This window comes from Ceratotherium simum, chromosome 36, assembly GCF_057802395.1.
Source record: "Ceratotherium simum simum isolate JZ-2026a chromosome 36, ASM5780239v1, whole genome shotgun sequence".
NCBI lineage: Eukaryota > Metazoa > Chordata > Mammalia > Perissodactyla > Rhinocerotidae > Ceratotherium > Ceratotherium simum.
Genome location: NC_141935.1, coordinates 22194422 through 22219634, shown reverse-complemented (window position 1 = coordinate 22219634; position 25213 = coordinate 22194422). Strand labels below are relative to the sequence as shown.

The following is a 25213-nucleotide window of genomic DNA, read 5'->3' as shown; positions in this document are numbered from 1 at the left end:
GATGTAGTCCCATTTGTGGATGTTTTCTATTGTTTCTCTTGCCTGGTCAGATGTGGTGTTTGAAAAGATGTTGCTAAGACCGATGTCGAAGAGTGTACTGCCTATGTTTTCTTCTAGAAGTTTCATAGTTTCAGGTCTTACATTCAAGTCTTTAATCCATTTGGAGTTAATTTTTGTGTATGGTGTAAGGTAAGGGTCTACTTTCATTTTTTTGCATGTGGGTATCCAGTGTTCTCAACACCATTTGTTGAAGAGACTTTCTTTTCCCCATTGTATGTTCTTGGCTCTTTTGTCAAAGATTAGCTGTCCATAGATGTGTGGGTTTATTTCTGGGCTTTCGATTCTATTCCATTGATCTGTGTGTCTGTTTTTGTGCCAGTACCATGCTGTTTTGGTTACTATAGCTTTGTAGTATATTTTGAAATCAGGGAGTGTGATACCTCCAGCTTTGTTCTTTTTTCTCAGGATTCCTTTAGCTATTCGGGGTCTTTTGTTGTTCCATATAAATTTTAGGATTCTTTGTTCTGTTTCTGTGAAAAATGTTGTTGGAACTTTGATAGGGATTGCATTGAATCTATAGATTGCTTTAGGAAGTATGGACATCTTAACTATGTTAATTCTTCCAATCCAAGAGCACGGAATATCTTTCCATTTCTTTGTGTCTTCTTCAATTTCTTTCAGAAATGTTTTATAGTTTTCAGTGTACAGATCTTTCACCTCTTTGGTTAAGTTTATTCCTAGGTATTTTATTCTTTTTGTTGCAATTGTAAATGGGATGGTATTCTTAATTTCTCTTTCTGCTACTTCGTTGTTAGTGTACAGAAATGCAACTGATTTTTGTATGTTGATTTTGTATCCTGCAACTTTACCATATTCGTTTCTTACTTCTAAAAGTTTTCTGGTTGATTCTTTAGGGTTTTCTATATATAGAATCATGTCATCTGCAAATAGTGACAGTTTCACTTCTTCCTTTCCAATTTGGATCCCTTTTATTTCTTTCTCTTGCCTGATTGCTCTGGCTAGGACTTCCAAAACTATGTTAAATAGGAGTGGTGACAGTGGGCATCCTTGTCTGGTTCCTGTTCTTAGAGGGATAGCTTTCAGTTTTTCACCATTGAGGATGATATTAGCTGTGTGTTTCTCATATATGGTCTTTATTATGTTGAGGTACTTTCCTTCTATACCCATTTTATTCAGAGTTTTTATCATAAATGGATGCTGTATCTTGTCAAATACTTTCTCTGCATCTATTGAAATGATCATGTGATTTTTGTTCTTCATTTTATTAATGTGGTGTATTACGTTGATTGATTTGCGAATGTTAAACCATCCCTACATACCTGGAATAAATCCCACTTGATCATGGTGTATAATCTTTTTAATGTATTGTTGTATGCGATTTGCTAGTATTTTGTTGAGGATTTTTGCATCGATGTTAATCAGTGATATTGGCCTGTAATTTTCTTTTTTGGTGTTGTCCTTGTCTGGTTTTGGTATCAGGGTAATGTCAGCTTCGTAGAATGAGTTAGGGAGCTTCCCCCCCTCCTCAATTTTTTGGAAGAGTTTGAGAAGGATAGGTATTAAGTCTTCTTTGAATGTTTGGTAGAATTCACCAGGGAAGCCGTCTGGTCCTGGACTTTTATTTTTGGGGAGGTTTTTGATTACTGTTTCGATCTCCTTACTGGTGATTGGTCTATTCAAATTCTCTACTTCTTCTTGATCCAGTTTTGGAAGGTTGTATGATTCTAAGAATTTATCCATTTCTTCCAGATTGTCGAATTGGTTGGCATATAGCTTTTCATAGTATTCTCTTATAATCTTTTGTATTTCTGAGGTGTCTGTTGTAACCTCTCCTCTTTCATTTCTGATTTTACTTATTTGTGCCTTCTCTTTTTTTCTTGGTGAGTCTAGCTAAAGGTTTGTCAATTTTGTTGATCTTTTCAAAGAACCAGCTCTTGGTTTTATTAATTTTTCTATTGTTTTTGGTCTCTATTTCATTAATTTCTGCTCTGATTTTTATTATTTCCCTTCTTCTACTGATTTTGGGCTTTGTTTGTTCTTCTTTTTCCAGTTCCTTTAGCTGCGTTGTTAGATTGTTTATTTGAGATTTTTCTTGTTTGTTGAGATAGGCCTGTATCGCTATAAACTTCCCTCTTAGAACTGCTTTTGCTGTATCCCATAAATTCTGGCATGTCGTATTTTCATTTTCCTTTGTCTCCAGGTATTTTTTGATTTCTTCTTTGATTTCTTCGTTAACCCAGTCGTTGTTCAGTAGCATTTTGTTTAATCTCCATGTATTTGTGGCTTTTCTGATTTTCTTCCTATAGCTGATTTCTAGTTTCATACCGTTGTGGTCAGAAAAGATGCTTGGTATTATTTCAATCTTCTTAAATTTATGGAGACTTGTTTTGTGGCCTAATATGTGATCAATCCTGGAGAATGTTCCATGTGCATTTGAGAAGAACGTGTATTCTTCGGTTTTTGGATGGAATGCTGTGTATATATCTACTAGGTCCATCTGTTCTAGTGTGTCGTTTAAGGCCAATGTTTCCTTATTGATCTTCTGTGTGGTTGATCTATCCGTTGGTGTAAGTGGAGTGTTTTAGTCCCCTACTATTATTGTGTTACTGTCTATTTCTCTTTTTATGTCTGTTAATAATTGCTTTATATATTTAGGTGCACCTACATTGGGTGCGTAGATATTTACAAGTGTTATATCCTCTTGTTGGATTGTTCCCTTGATCATTATGTAATGCCCTTCTTTGTCTCTTTTTACAGTTTTTGTTTTAAAGTCTATTTTGTCTGATATGAGTACTGCTACCCCAGCTTTATTTTCATTGCCATTTGCATGGAGTATCTTTTTCCATCCCTTCACTTTCAGTTTGTGAGTGTCTTTAGGTCTGAAGTGTGTCTCTTGTATGCAGCATATATATGGGTCTTGTTTTTTTATCCAATCAACCACCCTATGCCTTTTAATTGGAGCATTTAGTCCATTGACATTTAAAGTAGCTATTGATAAGTATATACTTACTGCCGTTTTTTAACTTTTTTTTTTTTTCCTCAGTGTTGTAGTAGTCCTTCTCTGTTCCTTGCTTCTTCTATACAGAATTGATGGTCACTTTAGTTTGACCTCTGTCTGAAAGCTGTACTCTTAACTCCCCTCCTCCTTCCTTTTATGTTTTTGATATCATATCTAACCTCTTTTTTGTGCATTTGTATCCATTACGTTCTAATCATGGAAATAGATATTTTCCTATTTGTGGTGTTCTCTTTTCGCCTTAAATCAGTCCCTTTAACATTTCTTGTAGCACTGGTTTCTTGGTGACAAACTCCTTTAATTTTTGCTTATCTGGGAAAATTTTGATCTCTCCTTCCATTTTGAATGATAACCTTGCTGGGTAGAGTATTCTTGGCTGTAAGTTTTTTCCTTTTAGCACTTTAAATATATCATGCCATTCTCTTCTAGCCTGTGAGGTTTCTGCTGAGAAGTCAGCTGATAGCCTTATGGGGTTTCCTTTGTATGTAACTTGACTTTCTCTTGCGGCTTTTAGGATTCTCTCTTTATCTTTAATTCTGGACATTTTGATTATGATGTGTCTTGGTGTGGGCCTCTTTGGGTTTATCTTGTTTGGGGCTCTCTGTGCTTCCTGTACCTGGATGTCTGTTTCCTTCCTTAGGTTAGGGAAGTTTTCATCTATTATTTCTTGAAATAGATTCTCTGCCCCCTTGTCTCGCTCTTCTCCTTCCGGGACACCTATAACACGGATGTTAGTGCACTTGATGTTGTCCCAGAGGTCCCTTAGACTGTCCTCACTCTTTTTAATTCTTTTCTCTTTTACCTGTTCACCTTGGGTAATTTCTTCTAGTCTTTCGTCCAGCTCACAGATCCGTTCTTCTGTATCCTCTACTCTGCTTTTGAGTCCCTCTAATGAATTTTTCATTTCCAGTATTGTATTCTTCATTTCTGATTGGTTCTTTTTTATATCTTCCATTTCTTTGTTGACATTCTCACTGAGTTCATCTATTCTTCTCCCCAGATCAGTGAGCATCCTTAACACTCTTAGTTTGAACTCTCTGTCAGGTAGGTTGCTCATTTCTGTTTCACTTAGTTCCTTTTCTGGGGTTTTGTCCTGTTCTCTTACTTGGAATGTATTCTTTTGCCTCCTCATTTTGCCTCTTTCCCTGTGCTTGTGTCTGCGTATTAGGTAGGTCAGCTATGTCTCCTGCTCTTGGATAGGTGACCTTATGTAAGTGATGCCTTAGGAGGTTTCCAGTGTGCTTCCCTCAGTTCTCAATGTTCCAGGGGTGACCCCTATGTGGGCTATGTGTGTCCTTCTATTGTGGCCTGTTAGCTCTCCCTATAGGCGCCCAGGGAGGCTGAGTTATGCTCCTGGCCAGCTGTTGTAATGCTCAGCTGTTTGTAGTTGTTGTGGGCCCTTCAGTCTCTTTATCAGGTGTGGGGAGCCCCAGCACAGTTGGCTGCAAGTTCTAATACCACATTTGTGTTGCAGTATTTCTTTTAACTGAGTAGGCCCCCAGTGGCAGGTTGTTAGGCTCAGGGCCTTACAATTGCTATAAGCCTCTAGCCTATTAGGTCTCTTGTCAGCTCTCTGAGGACTGCAGCTGGGTGGGGCTGGCCTCAGGCACAGGAGCACCCAATTGTTTCAGGCTTTGGAAGGTCGGGCAAACCTCCTATGTGGGTCTTTGAGAAGCACAAGTCTTCTGCAGCTGACAAGCCCTGTTGCCCACAGGTCCACACACATAGTCAACACAGTTCAGCCCCGTGTGAGCGCCCCGACCCCCAGGCGGACCCAGTCTCTCCACAGCGGGAGCCCCACACACTCCGCCATTGCCCCACACTCTCCACCCGCTCCTTGTGCACACCCTGCCCCAATCAAGTCGGCTCAGTTGCCAGGCTGCAGAGAATCCAGTCACCAATCTATGCAGGCCCACACGTTGCCTGAGGGCTTGTTGTTGGGTGGGGCCAGTCTCTAGGGTGGGCTGCCTGTCCTGGCTGAGCTGGATTAAATCGGTGCTCTAGCTGGTGGAGCAGACCCTGGGCTAGCAGGCCTCAGGGAGAACTCCATGGCTTCTGTGTCAGCACGCCCACACCAGGCCACAACAATGGCCGCCGCCAATGTCCCAGTCCCTGGAGAGGTCTCACCCCTCACCGAGATGCACTCAGGGCCTATTAGGTGAGTCTCTTGTCACCAAAGCACTGTGCACCTTTCTTTCTGGTGATTTTAGGATGCTTTCTGGAACGGGTGAGTTTGTGCACGGGCCCTTTAAGAGCCAGTTTTAGTTTCTTTGTGAACCGGGTTTTCTGGGGGTGCTCCCCAATGCTTTAGTAGCAGGCAAAGTCAGATATTATGCCACTCATCTCGATTGTGCTGGGTCCACAAAATGCCCACAGCGGGGGCGCTCCTGGCTCAGGGCCCCGCGCCTCCAGGGAGGGCTGCGTACCTGTGAGCTGCTCCCGGCGGCCGTGAAGCTGGCGGCTTGTGAAGGCGGCGTTTTTCCTCTCCGGAAGGGAGTCTCTGCCTCTTCCACCTCAGTTAGGATTGTCCGTTGTTGCAGGAGTTCCTCTCATCCAGTTTTCAGTTCTGTCTCAGGGGTAATTTTTCCACGAGTAGTTGTAAATTGGCTGTGTCCACGGGAGGAGGTGAGTTCAGGGTCTGCTTACGCCGCCATCTTGACTCCGCCTCGATATGCTCCTTTAATTGCTTAGGTGGATTTGTGAGCTGTCAAGCTGATCTCAGTTTTCATTTCTTGTAAGTTCCTATGGACACTAAAACCCTCATGAACTATATACCATTTCATTTTTTTTTTTAATTAATTAATTTATTTATTTATTTTTCCCCTAAAGCCCCAGGCGATAGTTGTATGTCATAGTTGCACATTCTTCTAGTTGCTGTATGTGGGACGCGGCCTCAGCATGGCCGGAGAAGCAGTGCTTCTGTGCGCGCCCGGGATCCGAACCCGGGCAGCCTGCATCGGAGCGCACGCACTTAACCACTAAGCCACGGGGCCGGCCCTACCATTTCATTTTAAAATGAAAAACTGAAGGTTGTTACGGTTTATACTTTGACTCTGGTGATAATGAAATACTGTCTTTGGAATTAGACAGAACTGGGTTTGAGTCCTGGCTACAGCACTTCCTATCTTAGTAACTGTTCTGTTTCAACCCCAGCTGTTCTCGCACCAACTGAGTAGATTGTAATTCACTTCTGACACCAGCCACCTGGAGTTAGTGTTGGGTCTTGCAAGTTAAGGGGTCAGTCCTCTGCAAGACTGCCCCCACTTCAGAGGCCAGCTGCAAGTGGTATCTCCAGGACACCCCCACTTCTGACCAGCTTGCTACAAATGGGGGATTCCCATGACCCCCTCAGGTTCAGTAATTCACTAGAACAACTAGTAGAATGCAGGAAAGCACTATACTTACAATTACAGTTCAAAGGATACCCATAGGGCAGGTCTCGGAGGGGTGCAGAGCTTCCATGCCCTCTCCCCATGGAGTCAGGGCACATCGCCCTCCTGGCCGTTCAGGGTGTTCATCTACCAGGAAGTTCCCTTGGGCTTTGAGTTTTTATTGGAGTTTTGTTATCTAGCCATGATTGATTGAGTCATTAGCCATGGTATTGAACTCAATCCCCAGCCTCCCTCCCCTCCCCAGAGGTCTGGCTCCAAATTCCAACCCTCTAATCACGTGGTTGGTCTTTCTGGTAACCAGTCTTGTCCTGAAGTTATCTTGGGGCCAACCATGAGTCATCTCATCAGCATAACAAACATACTGTATCTTGTCACTCAGACGAGGATGTTTAAAGCTCTAAGTCAGGAACCAGGGGCAAAGACCAAATGTATTCCTTTTTTTGTTTTTAATAAGTTTCAGGAGTACAACACTATAATTTGACATCTGTATACACTATAAGGTGATCACCCTCAAAAGTCTAGTTACCATCAATCACCGTACAACTGACTCGCTTCCCCCACCCCCCACCCCTTCCCTCTGGTAACCATGATCTATTCTCTGTATCTATGAGTTTGTTTTTTTATTTCAAGTCCACGTATGAGTGAAATCATGTGGTATTTGTCGTTCTCTTTCTGATTTATTTCACTTGGTATAATACCCGCAAGGTCCATCCATGTTGTTGTGAATGGCAAGATGTCATTCTTTTTCATGGCGGAGTAGTATTCTGTTGTATGTATGTGTCACATTTTCTTCATCCATTCATCTGTTGATGGACACTTAGGTTTTTTCCATGTCTTGCCTGTTGTAAATAATGCTGTAATGAACATGAGGGTGCAGAAATCTTTCAAGTTACTGTTTTCATTTATTCGGGTAAATACCCAGAAGTGGGAATCCTGGATCATATGGTAGTTCTATTTTTAATTTTTTGAGGAATCTGCATATTGTTTTCCATAGTGGCTGCACCAGCTTATAGTTCCACCAGCAGTGTACAGGGTTCCCTTTTCTCCACATCCTTGCCAACACTTGTTATTTCTTGTCTTTTTTATGATAGCCATTCTAAAAGATGTGAGGTGATATCTCATTGTGGTTTTGATTTGCATTTCCCTGATGATTAGTGATGTTGAGCATCTTTTCATCTGCCTGTTGGCCATCTGTATGTCTTCTTTGGAAAAATTCTATTCAGATCCTCTGCCCTTTTTTTTTGTTTTTTTTTTTTTTTGTGAGGAAGATCAGCCCTGAGCTAACATCTGCCAATCCTCCTCTTTTTGCTGAGGAAGACTGGCCCTGAGCTAACATCCATGCCTATCTTCCTCCACTTTATATGGGATGCCGCCACAGCATGGTTTGCCAAGTGGTGCGTCGGTGTGCGCCCGGGATCCGAACCCAGGCCGCCAGCAGCGGAGCGTGTGCACTTAACCACCAAGCCACGGGGCCGGCCCTAGGTTGCCTTTTTGTTTTGATGATTGTTTCCTTTGCTGTGCAGAAGCTTTTCAGTTTGATGTAGTCCTGTTTGTTTATTTTTGCTTTTGTTTCCCTTGCCTTTGGAGTCAGCCAGATATATTCTTTATTATAGCACATTAACCTTGGGTGTATATTACTTCATCTTACTAACCATCATTACTTCATCTGTAAAATGAGGATACTAATGCCTTGTTGGCAGGGTTGTCACAAAGGTTAAGTCATGTTGCCATTATTATCTACCGTAGTGTGTGGAAAGTAACTGTTTAGTAAATATCACCGTCAGGAGCACTTTTTTGGTAATAGCAGTCGGAGCAGTTGTTAGGTCATAAAATCACAGAGTCATCCTAGAAGAAACCTGAGAAGTGTCTCAAATTTGGACAGAATTACACCCTACCTTTCCTAAGCAGATACAGATCTTTTCTAACAGATTTCAAGAAGACAGTCCTTGGTCTACTATAGTAACCTCTTCTATCCTTTAACCGCAGTCACCATTTTTCATGTTTGTTTATTGTAAACACTCTTATCTTTTTGTTTAATCTCTTTAGATTAGAAAATAATAGGTCCTTCAAGTGTCACTAGGTTTGACTTAAATTCTCTGCGTCAGCAACAGTCCAGACGTCTTTCTTTGTGGGATTTTTATTTCCCTGATCTCTTTATTCATCTTTGAATTCTTTGGATTCTCCAGATTCTCCTTAGCTATAAAACCCAGAACTGAACGTAATGGTCTGTGTTGAGTTTAGCCAGCGACAAGGACGACAGGTGCATCCTCACAGGGTACCTGGGTTTTGCCTTCTCCAGTGTACTTTGGTATTGTTTTCCTCTCACTGCACCCCAGCCGTCTCCTCCCGCCATTACAAACCCCATGGCATTAATGGTTACGTAAATTTAAAAATAGATGTTCTTGAGGCCAGCCCAGTGGCATAGCAGTTAATTTTTTGTGCTCCACTTCAGTGGCCCAGGGTTTGCAGGTTCGGAACCCTGGGCTCGGACCTACTCACTGCTTACCAAGCTGTGCTGTGGCAGCGTCCCACATACAAAATAGAGGGAGATGGGCATGGATTTAGCTCAGGGCCAGTCTTCCTCAGCGAAAAGAGGAGGATTGGCAACAGATGTTAGCTCAGGGCTAGTCTTCCTCACCAAAAAAAGGAAAAAAAAATAGATGTTCTAGATCTTTGTCTCTTGTACTCTTGCTTATTTGGCAGTTCTGTTCTGTTGATACTTTGCTGTGACCTTCTGGTTTGATTGTTTATACCTTGTTTATAATTTCTTTCCTGTTCCGCTTTAAGAAATCCCTTCCTGCCTGATGTTCTGGTTAGCCGTTGTTACATAACAAACTACTGCAATACTTCCTGTCTTAAAATCACCATTTTTGCTTTGCTTGCAATTTTGTAGGTCAGGAATGCAGGAAGGGCTTGTCTGGGTGGTTCATCTCTGATCCACAGGCCATCAGCTGGAGTGGCTGGGCCAGAGGACCCCATTGCAAGGCGGCTTTCCTCACATGTCTGGAGCCTCGGTGCTCCCTGGCGTCTCTCTCTCTCCCACGCTAGCTGTCATTTTCTAAGGCCTCTCCATGTGGCTTGGGCTTCCATTAGTGTGGTTCTCTGAGCCCTCACGGTTCTTACATGACAGCTGGATGTCAAGAGACGAAGGTGGAAGCCTCTGAAAGGCAAGGCCCAGAACAGGCAAACTGTGGATCAGGGCAGTGACAGGAAGGGCCAGATTCAAAAGGAGAGGAAGTAGGAATGTAAAAAAATTTGTGGTTATCTTTAGTAACATATTTTTCTTTCGTCACGTTCTCTGTTTTATTGTGCAAGCTGTACATTTACCTTATGGTTTGGTGTTGTGGATCAGTCACATCAATATAATTTTCTTTAATCTCTCAGAAGATTTACTCCTTCATTCATCAAATATTCGTGGAGTTTTTACTATATGCCTGGTCCTGTTGAGCTTTGGGAATGCAAAGGTTGACAATTCAGAAAAATTCTTTGCCTGCATATATTCTGATTTGGGGCTGGGGCACAGGGAGTAAATAATAGACAAACAAATAAATAAAACGGGGTAAGAGAATAGAGACGGACTGGTGGTTGGGATGCTAATTTAGATATCGTGATCCAGGAAGGCTCCTTCAGAAGAAGTGACATGTGAGCGTGAACCCAAAGGATGTGAAGTGTCAAGCCATGCAGAAATCTGGGAGAAGGGCATTCCAGGTAGGGAGCAAAGAGTAAGTGTACAGGCCCTGAGGGGAGAACAAGTTTGGCATGTTGGAGAGCTACAAAGCTATAGTAATCAAAACAACATGGTACTGACACAAAAACAGACACACAGATCAATGGCACAGAATTGAGAGCCCAAAAACAAACTTTCACATCTGTGGACAGCTAATCTTTGACAAAGGAGCCAAGAACATGCAATGGAAAAAGGAAAGTCTCTTCAATAAATGTGTTGGGAAAACTGGACAGCCACATGCAAAAGAATGAAAGTAGACCCTTACCTTACACCATACACAGAAATTAACTCAAAATGGATTAAAGACTTGAATGTAAGACCTGAAACCATAAAACTCCTAGAAGAAAATATAGGCAGGACAGTCGTTCACGTCGGTCTTAGCAGCATCTTTTCGAATACCATGTCTACTCAGGCAAGGGAAACAAGAAAAAATAAACAAATGGGACTACATCAGAATAAAAAGCGTCTGCAAGGCAGAGGAAATCATGAACAAACAAAAAGACAACCCACCAACTGGGATAAAATATTTGCAAATCTTATATCCGACAAGGCGTTTAATTTCCAAAATGTATAAAGAACTCATACAACTCAACAACAAAAAGACAAACAACTTGGTCAAAAAATGGGCAGAGGATATGAACAGACACTTTTCCAAAGAAGATATACAGATGGCCAACAGGCACATGAAAAGATGTTCAACATCGCTAATCATCAGGAAAAGGCAAAACTATAATGAGGTATCACCTCACACCCGTCAGAATGACTATAATTAACAAGACAAGAAATAATAAGTATTGCAAAGGATGTGGAGAAAAAGGACCCCTCATACACTGCTGGTGGGAATGCAAACTGGTGCAGCCACTATGGAAAACAGTATGGGGATTTCTCAAAAAATTAAAAATAGAAATACCATGTGATCCAGCTATCCCTCTACTGGGTATTTATCCAAAGAATGTGAAATCAACAATACAAAAAGGTCTGTGCACCTCTATGTTCATTGCAGCGTTATTCACAATAGCCAAAATTTAGAAGTAACCTAAGTGCCCGTCAATGGATGAATGGATAAAGAGGATGTGGTATATATACACAATGGAATACTACTCAGGCATAAAAAAGAGAAAATCTTGCTATTTGCAACAACATGGATGGTCCTTGGGGGTATTATGCTAAGGGCGGTAAGTCAGATGGAGAAAGACAATTACTGTATAACTTCACTCATGTGAAAGGTCAACAAACAAACACATAGATACAGAGAACAGATTGGTGGTTACCAGAGGGAAAGGAGTGGTGGGAGGGTGAAAGAGGTAAAGGAGCACATGTGTATGGTGACAGATGTCAACGAGACTTTGGTGGTGAACATGGTGCAGTCTGTACAGAAATCAAAATATAATATGTTATAAACCAATGAGTCCTCGATTAAAAAATTAACTCAGAATAGATCAAAGACCAATGAAGACTCAAAGCTATAAAACAACTAGAAGAAAACAGGATAAAATTTTTTCTGCCTTGGATTCAGCAAAGATCTTAGATATGACACCAAAAGTACAGTCTTTTAGAGCCAGTGGATAATTTGAACTGTGCTTCAAAAGATACCACTAAGAGAATACAAAGACAAACCACAGACTGGGAGAAGATATTGGCAAAGTATATATCTGATAAAGGATTTATATCCAGAATATGTAATGAACTCTCAAAGCTCAACAATAACAACAAAAAACATTAAAAACAGGCAAAAGAATGGTGCAGACACTTCACCATAGAAGGTATACAGGTGGCAAATAAACACATGAAAAGGAGCTCAGCATCATTAGTCACTGGGGAAATGCAAATTAAAGCCACAGTGAGATATTACTACAAACCTTGGAGTGAGTGACTAAAATTTAAAAGGCTAACTGTACCAAATATTGGCAGGGATATAGAGGAACTGGAACTCTCTTACACTGCTGATGGGAATGTACAACTAGTTTGGAAAACAATTTGTCGATTTTTTAATGAGAGAGGTTTTTGCTGAGAAAGATTGGCCCTGAGCTAACATCTGTTGCCAATCTTCCTCCTTTTTTCCCTTTTCCTCCCCAGAGCCCCAGTAGATAGTTGTGTGTCATAATTGCACATCCTTCTGGTTGCTCCATGTGGGACGCCGCCTCAGCATGGCTTGATGAACGGTGCATAGGTCTGCGCCCAGGATCTGAAGCAGCAAACTCCGGGCCGCTGAAGTGGAGCATGCAGACTTAACCACTATGCCAAATTTTTGAAAGTTAAGCATATACCTGCCATGTGATACAGCCATACTGCTTTGCATCCCACACTTAGGTATTTACCAAAGCAAACGAAAGCATATACAAAGACTTTTCTTCATGAGTGTTCATAGCAGCTTTATTTGTAGTAGTCCAAAATTGGAAACAAACCAAATGTTTATCCACAGAAGAATGGAGAAACAAATTGCGGCATATCCATACAGTGTAATACTACTCAGCAATAAGAATGGATTAAGTACTAATACACGTAACAACTCAGATGAATCTCAAAATAATTATGTTGAGTAAAAGTAAGCAGAGTATATATTGTATGGTTCCACTTACATAAAATTCTAGAAAATACAAAGTAATCTATATTGACAGAACAGATCAGTGGCAGCCTAGGGATAAAGCGGGTCAGGAAAGGGCAAGAAAGGTTACAAAGGGCTCCTCCAGAATTTTTTAAAGTGCAAAGGTTTCCTGAGAGCAGAATGTTTGAGAACATTCGCCCTGTGGAGTCAGAAGATCCTCAGACGGGCTTGTCAGACAATGCTCTAGCATGATGTTGCAAAGTGTTACACTTCCTTCTGCAGTGCGGAACGGGAGTTGGGAGAACTGGATGTGTACTTTAGGAAGATAACCCTGGCAGCATTGTAAGGGGTCCCAGAGAGGGGATGTCTAGAAGCAGGCGCGGTTAGGAGGACATTTTTGGCCTTGACTGAGGCTCCAGGTAATGGGAGACAGACTTGATAGAATTGGTAGGACGTGTCTCTGGTTAGAGGGAAGGGAGAAACCTGCCTGGTATTTGAGGGGCTGCAGGGGTCATTATCTGAGATAGAGAATCCTGGAGGAAAGCAGGTTTGGGGCAGGAAGATAGGGGTGGACTTTCACTTTCTTAAGGACATATTTTGGTGATAAGAAGCTTTTAATTTTAATAAAGTCTAATTTATCAACTTTTTTCTTTAAGAAAAAGTACTCTTCCCATCTCTCATGTTAATTATATTTTTTAAAAGATTCTATTTTAAGGGGATGGGGGAGAGGGTGAAAGGGGTAAAGGGGCACATATGTATGGTGATAGGGATAAAAACTAGACTATTGGTGGTGAACACAATGCAGTCTATACAGAAATTGGTATATAATAATGTACACCTGAAATTAAACAATATTTTAGCCCATATGACCTCAATAAAATAATTAAGTAAATAAATGAAGATTCTGTTTTATTTATTTAAGACTTTTTCCTCCCTTCTTCTCTAGATATCATTGACCCTGCAATCCTGCGCCCAGGCCGCTTGGACAAAACACTCTTTGTGGGTTTGCCACCCCCATCAGATCGTCTTGCCATCTTAAAAACTATCACAAGGGTGAGTAAAGGAAATGGTACATTTTTTTGTATGTTTCTCTCATTTTAAATACAGACAAGTATTCATTTAGGATGCCTAATCACTGTTTTCTGTAACTTTAAATATTTGCCACGCCTATATCCCCAAAGAAGAAGGTGAACTGTTTTTTATAATTGAAGAGACCATCCATTCTTTTTTGTTTGCTTAAAAATAGAAGGGATATTTAGAGTTAAATGCTCAACTGATATATTTGAGATGTCACTCTGATCACATTTTCTGTTCTGTTAGATCTTTGATTCTTACTTTAGAGGAATGGTCTTCAGAGCATATTTGAAATGGAGTAGAAACTTTTAGAGATGAAAAGTAAATAGATATAGGCTCATTATAAATATCCAAAGAAAAATTGAGTTTTGAAACCACAGTGTTGAATTCTATCCTCCACGTTGGTGTATGCCAACTTCTAAGACGCCTGTACAGTATTGACTTGGCTATTTTTATAAAAATAATAAGCAGTGTATACAGAATACAAAGAAGGAGGCATATCACCCTGAATTGTACCAGCGCAGAATAATCTGCATTGGTGCGGACATCATTCCAAACATCTTTGTGCAGCTTGGGGAGGTGGATGGGTGGATGGTTGAGTGGATGAGAAGGAGGAGGGGGAATAAACTTAACACATTATTTAAATAAAGTTAAATTTGTTTGAAATTTAAAAGAAAACAAAGCTAAAGGAATTATTAAACTTCCAGTAAATGTTTCTTTTCCATAAAAGATATTATTTTCTAAAGTATCACTGTAAGAGTTGAAAAAAAAAAGATTGGGAAAGCCAGTAAGTAGCCTGGTCATTATTTTTTTAAAGTACACATTTTGTTTTAGACGGCATCAGTTTAGTTTCTGCTCTGAAGGTTAGATAATTAGCATCCTTGTCTTCCCCTCCTCCCACTTCCCAGTTTTTGTTCCCTGTATATTTTCTCTTTGTCCAGTGTCATCACATTTACATTCTGCTCTAGAGTCACATTCTTAGTTTCATATTTAAATAGATACAATACTCACAACCGGCACGTTGCCACAGCTTTTATATGTTTTCTAGTTTCTTTATTTTAATTCGTCTTTTGGTTAACCATATTTCATCCTCAGGTTTATTCCATTTATTAACAGTTTGCTTATTCAGCTCTATTTCTTGAGTTCTTTTCATGATTAAGAATGTCTGCCTGTTGTCTTTATACTTGAATGACATATTAGCTGGGAATAACTTTTCCTTGGTTGCACAGTCTTTCTTTCTGGTCTTTGTAGAAATTACAACATGATTTTTGGACACTGAATGTGCTGTAAAGATGTGTGAGGCCCGTCTGGTCTTTGTTTTCCCTTTGGTGGGTGACTTGCTTTTTCTGCTTGGATCCCTGAAAAATTCTTTATCTGTGAAGTTTAATAACTGAACTAAGATACATCATTGTCTGTTACTTTTTGTTGTTGTTGCTGCTGCTGGTGGTAATGGGGGTTTGTTTTGAGTGGAGAGGAACTAAAATCTGGTGTACCTTTTTATTCTGTGGGTGCAATTCTTCCTTCATTCCAGGGAAATTTTTCTGTGTTGTATGTCTGAATACTTTTTCTGATTCATTTATTGGATGTACTTCTCCAAGGTCACCAATTATTCTTATATTAGATCCTCTTTTGTCTTCCATATCTTTTGTCTAATTCCTTTAATTTTTGCATTCGCTGTGATTAACTTAAAGTTTTTTTTTTTTTTTTTTCTTTTCCCCTTTTCTTTCTTCTTTCCATCCTTCCTTCCTTCCTTCCTTCCTTCTATTTGCCATGCTTCTTTCTCCGCATCTTGATGGTTACTCCATCAGCCCCTCCTCTTGGTCCTAATGTAGAGTGGATGCACTCTCTCATCTGCCTCTCACTCTGCCTGGACCAGTCTTCCTGCCCCTCACACGTTAGAATTTGAGGTCTAGTTAATTGCTTTGTATCTCCATTTTTACAGACTACAGGGAGGAAAGGGAGCTAAGCTTGTACTAAGTTAACCCCTATGGGGAAGCCTGAGCTTATCCTCTTCTGAAAGATGCCCTACGAAGTGTCTTATACCCGGACCTGCTCTGTCCGTGCAGAGCACATCTCATTCCCGTGGGGTTGTGCCCCAGTGCTGCACACCCTGGAGACTGGCATACTGGGCAGGTCTTCCTGATGCTGCTCAAATCCCTTGATGGTATATCTGAGGGTTTTTCTTTAACTTTTCCTAGGGATATCTTCTCCTTAGGCTGCTTCCCTCCAGATTAGAATATTAATGGACATTTACAAGATTTTGTCAACTTCTTTCCTCAGTGCTGCTTCCAAGGAATGGAGGCCTAATTACTAGCTACTCCAGAATTTTCTTTCCTTGGCACCTGCTTTTCAATGTTTACAATGTGAGAGTTTACCCTTTTCTTTATTTGATTGCCACTGGTAAATTTTTAAACTTTACATTTTTTTAGTATTTTCTTTCTATGTTGGCAAAGGAAGATTCTGTGATCCTACTTCACTGGGCCATCATTACTTAAAACTGCATATAGTGGTGTTCATAACTATCTCCCAAAGAGGGAAGAACAGAATGATGATCAGCTTTGTGGGTTAAAAAGACCCCTGACAGCAGTATGGACGATAGCTTGGAGGAAGGTGAAACAAAAGGGGAAAAATTAAGCATGCCAGAACAAAGGCAGTATTAGGGCACTAGCAAAGAGGACATAGATATGGGAACTGTTTTAAGGTTTTAATTAACAGGACATTGGATTAACTATAGAGTTGAGGGGTGAAGAAAAAGGAAGATGAATTCTCAGCTTGGGCAGCTGAATAGAGAGTGGTATACACCAAGGTAAGGGGTTTGGGAATGAGGAAATGGTGTTATCTGAGTTTCAGGTCCCTGGGCATTATCCAAGCAGAGACGTCCAGCAGGAAGTTGGTTCTGTGGTTCAGAGTTCAGAAGAGTCCTCTAGCTAGGTTATAGTTTTGCCTGTCATCAGCACATAGCTGGTGGTCAAAGCCATGAAAACACATTGCTGTAGTTCAGTGGCTCTTAACTTAGGGCCATTTTACCAACAACAACAACCTACCCCACCCCCACCGCCCAGGGCAGTGTCTGGGACATTTGTTTATCACGAGGCAGGGGAGTAATGGTGTTACTAAACATCCTGCGATGCACGAAACAGCCCCACAATAAAGAATTCTCCGACCCAAAATACCAGTAATGCCGAAGTTAAGAAACTCTCCTTTAGTAGTATGTACTTGCTTCTTTGTATCAAGCAAGTTTGATGATGAATTAAACACCGTAGCATTTTTGTTGGCTTTGTCATTAGGAACTATGACAGTGAGACTTTGTTTGCTTTGGTTAATGTATGTGTGTATGTAGGTGTACACAACACAAGCACATACTCATACGTGCAACCCTAATTTGTGTCTTTAAATTTCTTGTAGTCTTGATGACAATGATAATACTTTTACACTTGCCCCTGGGATATCACTGATTAAAGGCAAAGATCAGAGCGATATTCGTTTCTAGACATACATGCCTGACATGAGGTATGTGGTGTTCAGGGCCTTGCAGATCTGGACCCAGAAGAATGATGGGCTCATTCTTCAGACATGTTTCCTCCACTTACGGTACTCAACACCATGGAACAACTTGAGACTTCCTTCATCTAGAATTTCAGCACTATTTGCCAGAATTATTAGCCCTCAGACTAAGGGGCAAATGCTTGAAGTACCCCACTTCAAAGATAAAATTATTAAGAAAATAAGATAATAGAATATTAACCTAAATGAATGATCTTTTTGTCAGTCAACCAGTATTTATTGTAAACTAAATATATCTCTGATTGTGTGTATACGGTGGGGAAACTAAGAAACGTAAGACATAGTCCTCACCTGTGAGGAGCTTGTCTTCCAGATGAAAAGATAATATGCGTGTTTATAAAACAACAACAAGCATGTTAATTATCCCTGAGGAGGAGAGAAAAATGAGGGCAACTGAATAGCCTAGAGATTTCAACTGCGTAAAGAAACAGAGAAAAAAAGTCAAGAAGTATACTAAGATATTAATAGTGCTTGCCTCTGGGGGATGGAATTATAGGTTATTTCTTCTGCTTTGTCAATGCCCCCCAGTTGGAGACCACCAGGAACACACGTGTAGTTGAACAAGTTGGGTTATTACTCTTGCGAGGAGGAACCAACAGAATGGAGATCTGTGGGCATCTCAGTAAGTGGGTGTTAGAAGGACTTCAGTGATTTGTGTTCGTGTTCGATTTGGAAAGAGTTTAAGAGGCTTTGCTCTAAATTGCTTTCCAAAAGCCGCTGTAATTTTGTGCTCGGGTTTCAATAAATCTCATCTGGAAGGAAGGAAATGAGACGCGGGCTACAGCCATGACTGCTGAAGAAGCAGCAGCCACTCGCGTTAGCCAGGATGGGGGATGTTTGATCGTTTCTGTGGCGTAGACAGTGTTCACATTTTGTCCGTGTTCGGACGTGGTTATGCGGAGGTCTTGTTTTGGTCTTGATCCATCTGCTCCGAGAGTGGCCTTGTCTGATGTCGATGTTCTGTGAAATTGTTGGTGTGCCGGCAGGGAACACCACCGCCCGGCTGTGTGTCCAGACATCCTGGCCACACCGAGGCCCGCCTGGTAGGTATCAGGCCAGTTCCTGCATGCCAGGGGCTGCTTTTCTCTGTCTCAGTTGCCTTATCTTTCCAGATTTTCTGTCGTGAGCATATATGTATATATTTGGGGGGTTTTGTTTTGTTTTTTTAAAGAATAATTATCTGGCATAAATGCGGAGATTTGGGAGGAAGAATTAGATAGAAAGGCCCTAGAATTAGATAGAAAGGCCCTTTGGGCAGCCTCCATGCACAAAGTTGTGAATATGGAAAGAAGGAAAAAACAGAAAAAGACGTTTTGATGGAAAAATCAATTTGACTTTAAAAGCAACTTTGTGTAGGATTGTGGTGTAGACTGTTACATAGTCAGTTCTCAGCATCTGTCCGTGCCAAAGGCAAAGAAGGTCTTTGGGTGGTTTATTCTCTTTGACCTTGGGGTGTTTTTGCTCCGGTTTTGGGTGTGTGGTGTTCTCCGGCGTGGGGTCTCAGGGGCAGAGGCCGCACGGGCCTGGTGGCAGGCGCACTTCTTGGTGCCCCGTGAGGAGAGAGCTGCTTGTGCTGCATCTCACCTCCTCATCTTCCCTCTCCCCTCCCAAGGCCTTGACTGTTGTTGTCTCAAGATCTTTGTTGACGGCTAAGGCTAAAGCTGGACAGAGGGAGAGGAAGCAGAATCTCTAATTTCAGGGGAGAGTCCGCTAGTCAGACCTCCTGCCCCATACATTCTCTGTAAATCAGCCCAAACTGAGAACAGTTGGCATTTTAACGTTGACCCTTTCTGTTTCAAAGTTTGCTGGCTTTTTCCTTTAATTCCCCACATTGTTTTATCTACAATTTCCTCTTTTTCCTATTAACACCTGAAATATTATGGGGCGATTACAGTAAAATTCTTTAGTCCTGATCCTAAAAGTCTGAAAAGATTTGTGGGTCAGAGCAACGTCTCAGTATCTTTGGAGTCTAAGTTTCTTCAAAGAAGAATGAGCGATGACAAACTGCTTTTTTATATATCCTATTTGGTATTTCTGGTAATGATGTGGTAACAAGAGGCTTAACACCAAAAAGATCCTTGGACAAGTGGAATTTTTTTTTTCTTCACTTCATTTTCTTCTCTATAAACGTCATTAAAACTTACCCTTGTCTCAGAAAGCCAGAAAGACTGTTTGATGTCTGCCACGTGCTTTGAGATAGTATATAGTCTTTAAAATAGCGACAAAAATCCCACTAAAAGACCCAAACTTCCAATTTGTTTTTTAAATGTGTCCCATAAGACTAAAACCTATATTAACTTCTCACCTAGAAATGTTATCTGTTAAAGTTTCATAGACTAAGAATATTGGACCTAATAATAGGTAATATTTATTAAGCATTTACTGTGTTCCGGGTACTTTACATGTATGAATATGCTTCATCCGTGCAACTGCCTTTAGAAATGTTTGAAATTAAATATTTAAATATTCAAATGAATATTACTTCCATTTTACTGATGAGCAAACCTGTATCTCATAAAAGCAGGATACAGAGATGTGTGTTTCTCTGTATATGTTCAAAGACTGGCAAGAAATTGCCAAATAACAATTGCCGTGTTACGGTGGTATCATTATGTTAATTTTCCTTTCTTTATTTTTTCCAATCAGCTATGAATAAAAATCATTGTTGATTCCAGACTCTGTTCTATGACAAATAGATTTCTGTGACTAAATATAGATATAATTATTGAAATTTTAAAAAGTAATGGTACATCTTAAATTACTTTTTGAACCTGAGTATTCTATAACATATAATGCTTAATCAGAATTATAGGAAGTAATGGCGTATATGGGTCATAACTTCCTTTTTAAAAAATTGTCTGTTATTTCAGTCATATGCGGAAGATAAACAGATAAGGAGAATAGATTGGTGGTTACCAGAGGGGAAGGGGGCAGAGGGAGGGAAAAACCGTTAAAGGGGCACATGTGCACAGTGACAGATCGCAACTAGACTTTTGGTGGTGAACACGACACAATCTATACAGAAGCTAAAATATAATAATGTCCACCTGAAATTTACACAATGTTATAAACCAATGTGACCTCGATAAAATAATTTTTAAAAAATTGTCACACTATTGAGTTTAAAACTAACTAACTAAAAACAGTAGCTGCAAAGATAGTTAAGCCAATAACCAAATGTTCTTGTTGCTTTGAAGTTTAATTTGTTTAAATGAATTTTAATTTTTTTTTTCCGTGAGGAAGATCACCCCTGAGCTAACATCCATGCTAATCCTCCTCTTTTTGCTGAGGAAGACTGGCTCTAAGCTAACATCTATTGCCAATCCTCCTCCTTTTTTTCCCCCAAAGCCCCAGTAGATAGTTGTATGTCCTAGTTGCACATCCTTCTAGTTGCTGTATGTGGGACACGGCCTCAGCATGGCCAGAGAAGCGGTGCATCGGTGTGTGCCCGGGATCCGAACCTGGGCCGCCAGTAGCGGAGCGCACGCGCACTTAACCGCTAAACCACGGGGCCAGCCCTGAATTTTAATTTTCTAAATCCACAACTCAGTAAAAAAGTCTTTAAAAAATAAAACGCTGACACTTAGTTGTTTTATGCGCAGCTTTGAAGAACCAAAAGTGTCATAAAAACAATTTTTATATTTTGCTTAACTGTATTTTCTAATTTTTTTACAATGTGGTATTACTTGAGGAACTTAAAAAGTTCTAAAATAAAAACAAAAGCAAGTAAAAAAAAATTATGGTAAAACATGTTTAACTTAAATTTACCGTTTTACCCATTTGTAAGTGTACAGTTCTTTGGCATTAGTATGTTCACGTTGTTGTGCAGCCATCACCACTGCCCATCCCCAGAACTCTTTCATTTTGCAACCTGAAAATCTGTACCTGTTAAACAAGAGCTCCCCATGCTACCCTCCTTCCCGCCCCTGGCAACCACCATTCTACTCTCTATCTCCATGAATTGGACTGCTCTAGGGACCTCATAAAAGTAGGATCACATAATACTTGTGGGCCGTAACTTCTTAGTCACCAAATTACTTGAGATTTCCCTTAGAGCTAATATATTGAGAGAAAACCAGTAGTGAAGAAAAACCAAGTTAGTATAACAAGTTCTAAATATTTTCTATATTAGTATCATTTCAGTAACTGATTCTCTAAAATATGTATAAATTTTGTTTTATAAGGTTTCTTTTTTTTGTTTTGTTTTGTTTTGTTTGTGAGGAAGACCAGCCCTGAGTTAACATCCGACGCCAATCCTCCTCTTTTTTTTGCTGAAGAAGACTGGCCCTGGGCTAACATCCGTGCCCATCTTCCTCTACATTATATGCGACACCGCCACAGCATGGCTTAACAAGCGGTGCGTCGGTGCGCGCCCAGGATCCGAACTGGCGAACGCTGGGCCGCCGCAGCGGAGCACATGCACTTAACCGCTTGCACCACTGGGCCGGACCCAATAAGCTGTCTAATGTGCCAGTAAAAAGTTTCTAATTGCTCCCGCTTGAGAGTACATAGAATTCACCTTTCATTTTACTTCTTACTATGGGTCAGAAACATTGCTGCATTTCAGTTAAGAATAGTTAGATTGTAATGATCCAAAGATTCTTCAGGCCTTTTTTCTAATTGGGAAGTACTGTTGCTGTTGACATTTTTGGAGATAGCCTGTGTAGACCACACCCCACGCTCTCAAAAAAAGGCAGTTTGTTACTTTCTTTCAGGTGAGGATATTTGGGGGATGATTTATTTTTTCTAAAAAATTAATTTCCTAAGAATTAGAAAATTTCTGAGAATCTAAATTTCTAAGAATTAATTATTTTTCTAAAATATTATTTTCAGATAATTATTTATTGTGTTCCTGTATATACTCAGCTTTCACAAGAGATCTCACCTAAACAAAGGGTGCCCTACATGTAGAAAGCCGACAGTTTCTCCTGGGATGCACATGTGAGAAAACTTTCTCCTCTGGGTCCTCATAAAGAGAATGCTAAGATGTGACGGATCATGTTTTTAACGATATCCATGTCATAAACACAATAATGAGCCTTTCAGGACTGAGGCTGATGGTCTCTTAATGTAAGCCGAGGATGTCACTCAAAGCCAGTGCATTAAAAACAACTTCATAGTTGATAGTTTCTTATAAACATTAAAGAAACTAATAAGGGTTCAGGCCTAATGAGGAGCCCTCCCTCTCCCCTCCCCTCCCTCCTCTAATGATGGGTTGAGAGCCTCAACAAGGCTGTGCTACCAGAGGTATGAGGTGCCCCCGCTTCCCCTCCCAAATATAGCACAAAATTATATCTCCTCATCTGGAGACACAATGATGATTTTTTTTTATTATTGTTATTACCAAAATAAATAATGAAGATTTAGGAACTTCCCAAAGGTCCATTCAGTTGCAGATTTGAATGTTAGAGCTCAGGTTTTCTAATTCCTGGAGGTTTTTTCCACATTTTAGACCTTTTTATTGAAGTATAATGCACGTACAGAAAAATGGACATATCATTAAATGTCCAGCTTCATGAGTTTTTATAAACAAAACCCAAAACCTCCAGATCAAACTCCATTACCAGTTAAATTCACAGAGACAGAAAGTAGAATGGTGGTTGCCAGGGGCTAGGGGCAGGAGGGAATGGGAGGGTTAATGGTTAATGCAGATAAAGTTTCATTTTGGGAAGATGAAAAAGGTTCTAGAGATGGATGGTTGCATAATAGTGTGAATGTGCTTAATGCCACTAAAATATACACTGAAAAAGGGTTAAAATGATAAATTTTGTTAAGTAAATTGTACTACAATGAAAGAGAGCGAGAGAACTTCCAGAACCACAGAGGCTGCTCTCCTGCTGCCTTCCATCACTACCCACCCCTACCCCGCAAGGTTAACTGACTAAATTGAAAACCTTAACATTAAAAGGATCCTTAGGGATCATGCAGTCTGACCATCTAGGTTTACACACAGCTGGAGGGAAAAAAGAAAACAAGTGCAAAGATTGTTTGCTTGAAGTCACACAGCGTTTATTTTCCCATGATTATGTCCCAGGTCAAAGTGGATTGAATGGGAAACACAACTGCTTCTTGAACCTGTGTTAGATGAACACTTGCACCTTATCAAATAATAGCAGCTAGCAGATGTACAGTTTATTAAGTTTTTGAACATGCCCAGCTGGGAGGAAATGAGAGGACACTGTCTGAGTGTGGGCCAAGAGGCGGGTGACTATGCAGGTGCCAGCTCTTCTGACCCAGCTCTGCTTGGAGCACTTGCTGTGCTAATATTTACACTTACCTTGAAGCTTAATGGCATATGCTTATTCACTTTTGTCTGTGTATTTCTTCTTAAACTATTTCCTAATGTAATATTTGCTACAAAAGAAAGACTATATGCAATGTATATGTAAGTTATGAGTCAGAATAAGAAAGCAAATACTCACGAACCTACCATCTAACTGTCAGACATTTTAAATCACTAAAACTGTTTTGTTTGCCTCTGCAGTTTAAATCACTGAAAATGTCATTAAATACGTAGTGTATGCATGCAAGGTACTGTGTTAAGTGTTATTGGGATTCTAAGACTGTTCTGTCACTTGTCCTTTCTCGCATCTCTTGGCATGAGCTGAAGGGGAATTGGCTCCAGAGTCAGGGTCGAGTTTTAGATAAAGGGTTAAGAAAGAAGGCAATGAGCCCGGGGGGCTTTTGGCTTTTATTGTAGAGGAGTTTACTGCTCTTCTCTCCTGGCCAGGCTCAATATTATTTCTCCCTTCTTAGCCAAGCTCACGTCAACACTGAGCACATATGCACAGCAGAACTAAGCACTGCGTATGTATTTGCCATATTTAATCAGGCAAAGGAAATAGGTTTCTTCCACTTTTGGGTTGCAGTGGTGATTTTTCTTGTTGGTGGTATTTTTGCTGCAGTGCACACAAATTCTTCAAACTTCGCCAGCATATATTGTTTGCCTTTAGCTTTGCCGAGTTTGGAATCTGCTTATTAACCTCAGTTCTCAAAATCGAAATTTGTAAAAATCTTATAACACTGGTCTGGGAGTCAATTATATTCATTTAGTCAAGCAGCCATTACTATATATTAAGAACCTATTATGTGGAAGAGTGTTGGTCGTTAAAGCCTCGGTGAAAAATAGTTTTTCTCTCTTATTTAGAATGGCACCAAACCCCCACTGGATACAGATGTAAATTTGGAAGCAATTGCTGGTGACCTTCGCTGTGATTGCTATTCGTAAGTATCTCAATCTCAAGTCAGTTAATTCTCTGAGGCTCAGTTCCTCACGTGTAAAATGAGGGAGAATGAGGGGTTGGCCCCGTGGCATAGTTCCACTTTGGCAGCCCGGGGATCGTGGGTTCAGATCCTGGGCGCGGCCTACACACTGTTCATCGAGCCATGCTGTGGCAGCAGCCCACACACAAAATAGAGGAAGCTGGGCACAGATGTTAGCTCAGGGCCAATCGTCCTCACCAAAAAAAAAATGAGGGAGAATGATTTCTGACAGGTTGTTGTGAGGATTAGGTATCTGTAAAGCATCTAAATGTTTGGTTCTTCCTTCTTAGAGAAGGGACTACCCACTTTGAGGCTCTGAGGAGCTCCTGGGAACGGGAGGGATCCTCGCACGTGTTGACTCTTGGTGCTGAGCTACCCTGACCACCACTGCTGCCCTTCACAAACCGTCTCTGCTCTTCCAGACATTTGAGCAGAAGTTTCATCACTGGCTGCACAATTATCCAGGAGCTTCAGCATTTAAAAGACAATATTTTCCACATTTTCCAAGCCTCAGAAGGCATTTTTCACAACACACCTATTAACACCCACACAGCCTATAGTGAAATCAGACATTTCTGTCTTCAGCTTTCATATGTTTGTAGTGGTTGTAG

At 40.6% G+C, this 25213-nt stretch overlaps 1 protein-coding gene across 3 annotated transcripts in view; it reads left to right on the top strand.

The window, feature by feature from the left end:
* The window catches only part of NVL (nuclear VCP like), a 108019-nt gene that overhangs the window by 60127 nt on the left and 22679 nt on the right, over positions 1 to 25213 (top strand). For all 3 annotated transcript variants that reach the window (XR_015550023.1, XM_087424398.1, XM_004439596.3), the window contains exons 19-20: positions 13648 to 13754; positions 24487 to 24563. Coding sequence is in view for 2 of the 3 variants with exons in the window: in XM_087424398.1 (XP_087280524.1) it covers positions 13648 to 13754; positions 24487 to 24563 (184 nt within the window). In the remaining variant the exon portion in view is untranslated. The remainder of the gene's footprint in view (positions 1 to 13647; positions 13755 to 24486; positions 24564 to 25213) is intronic.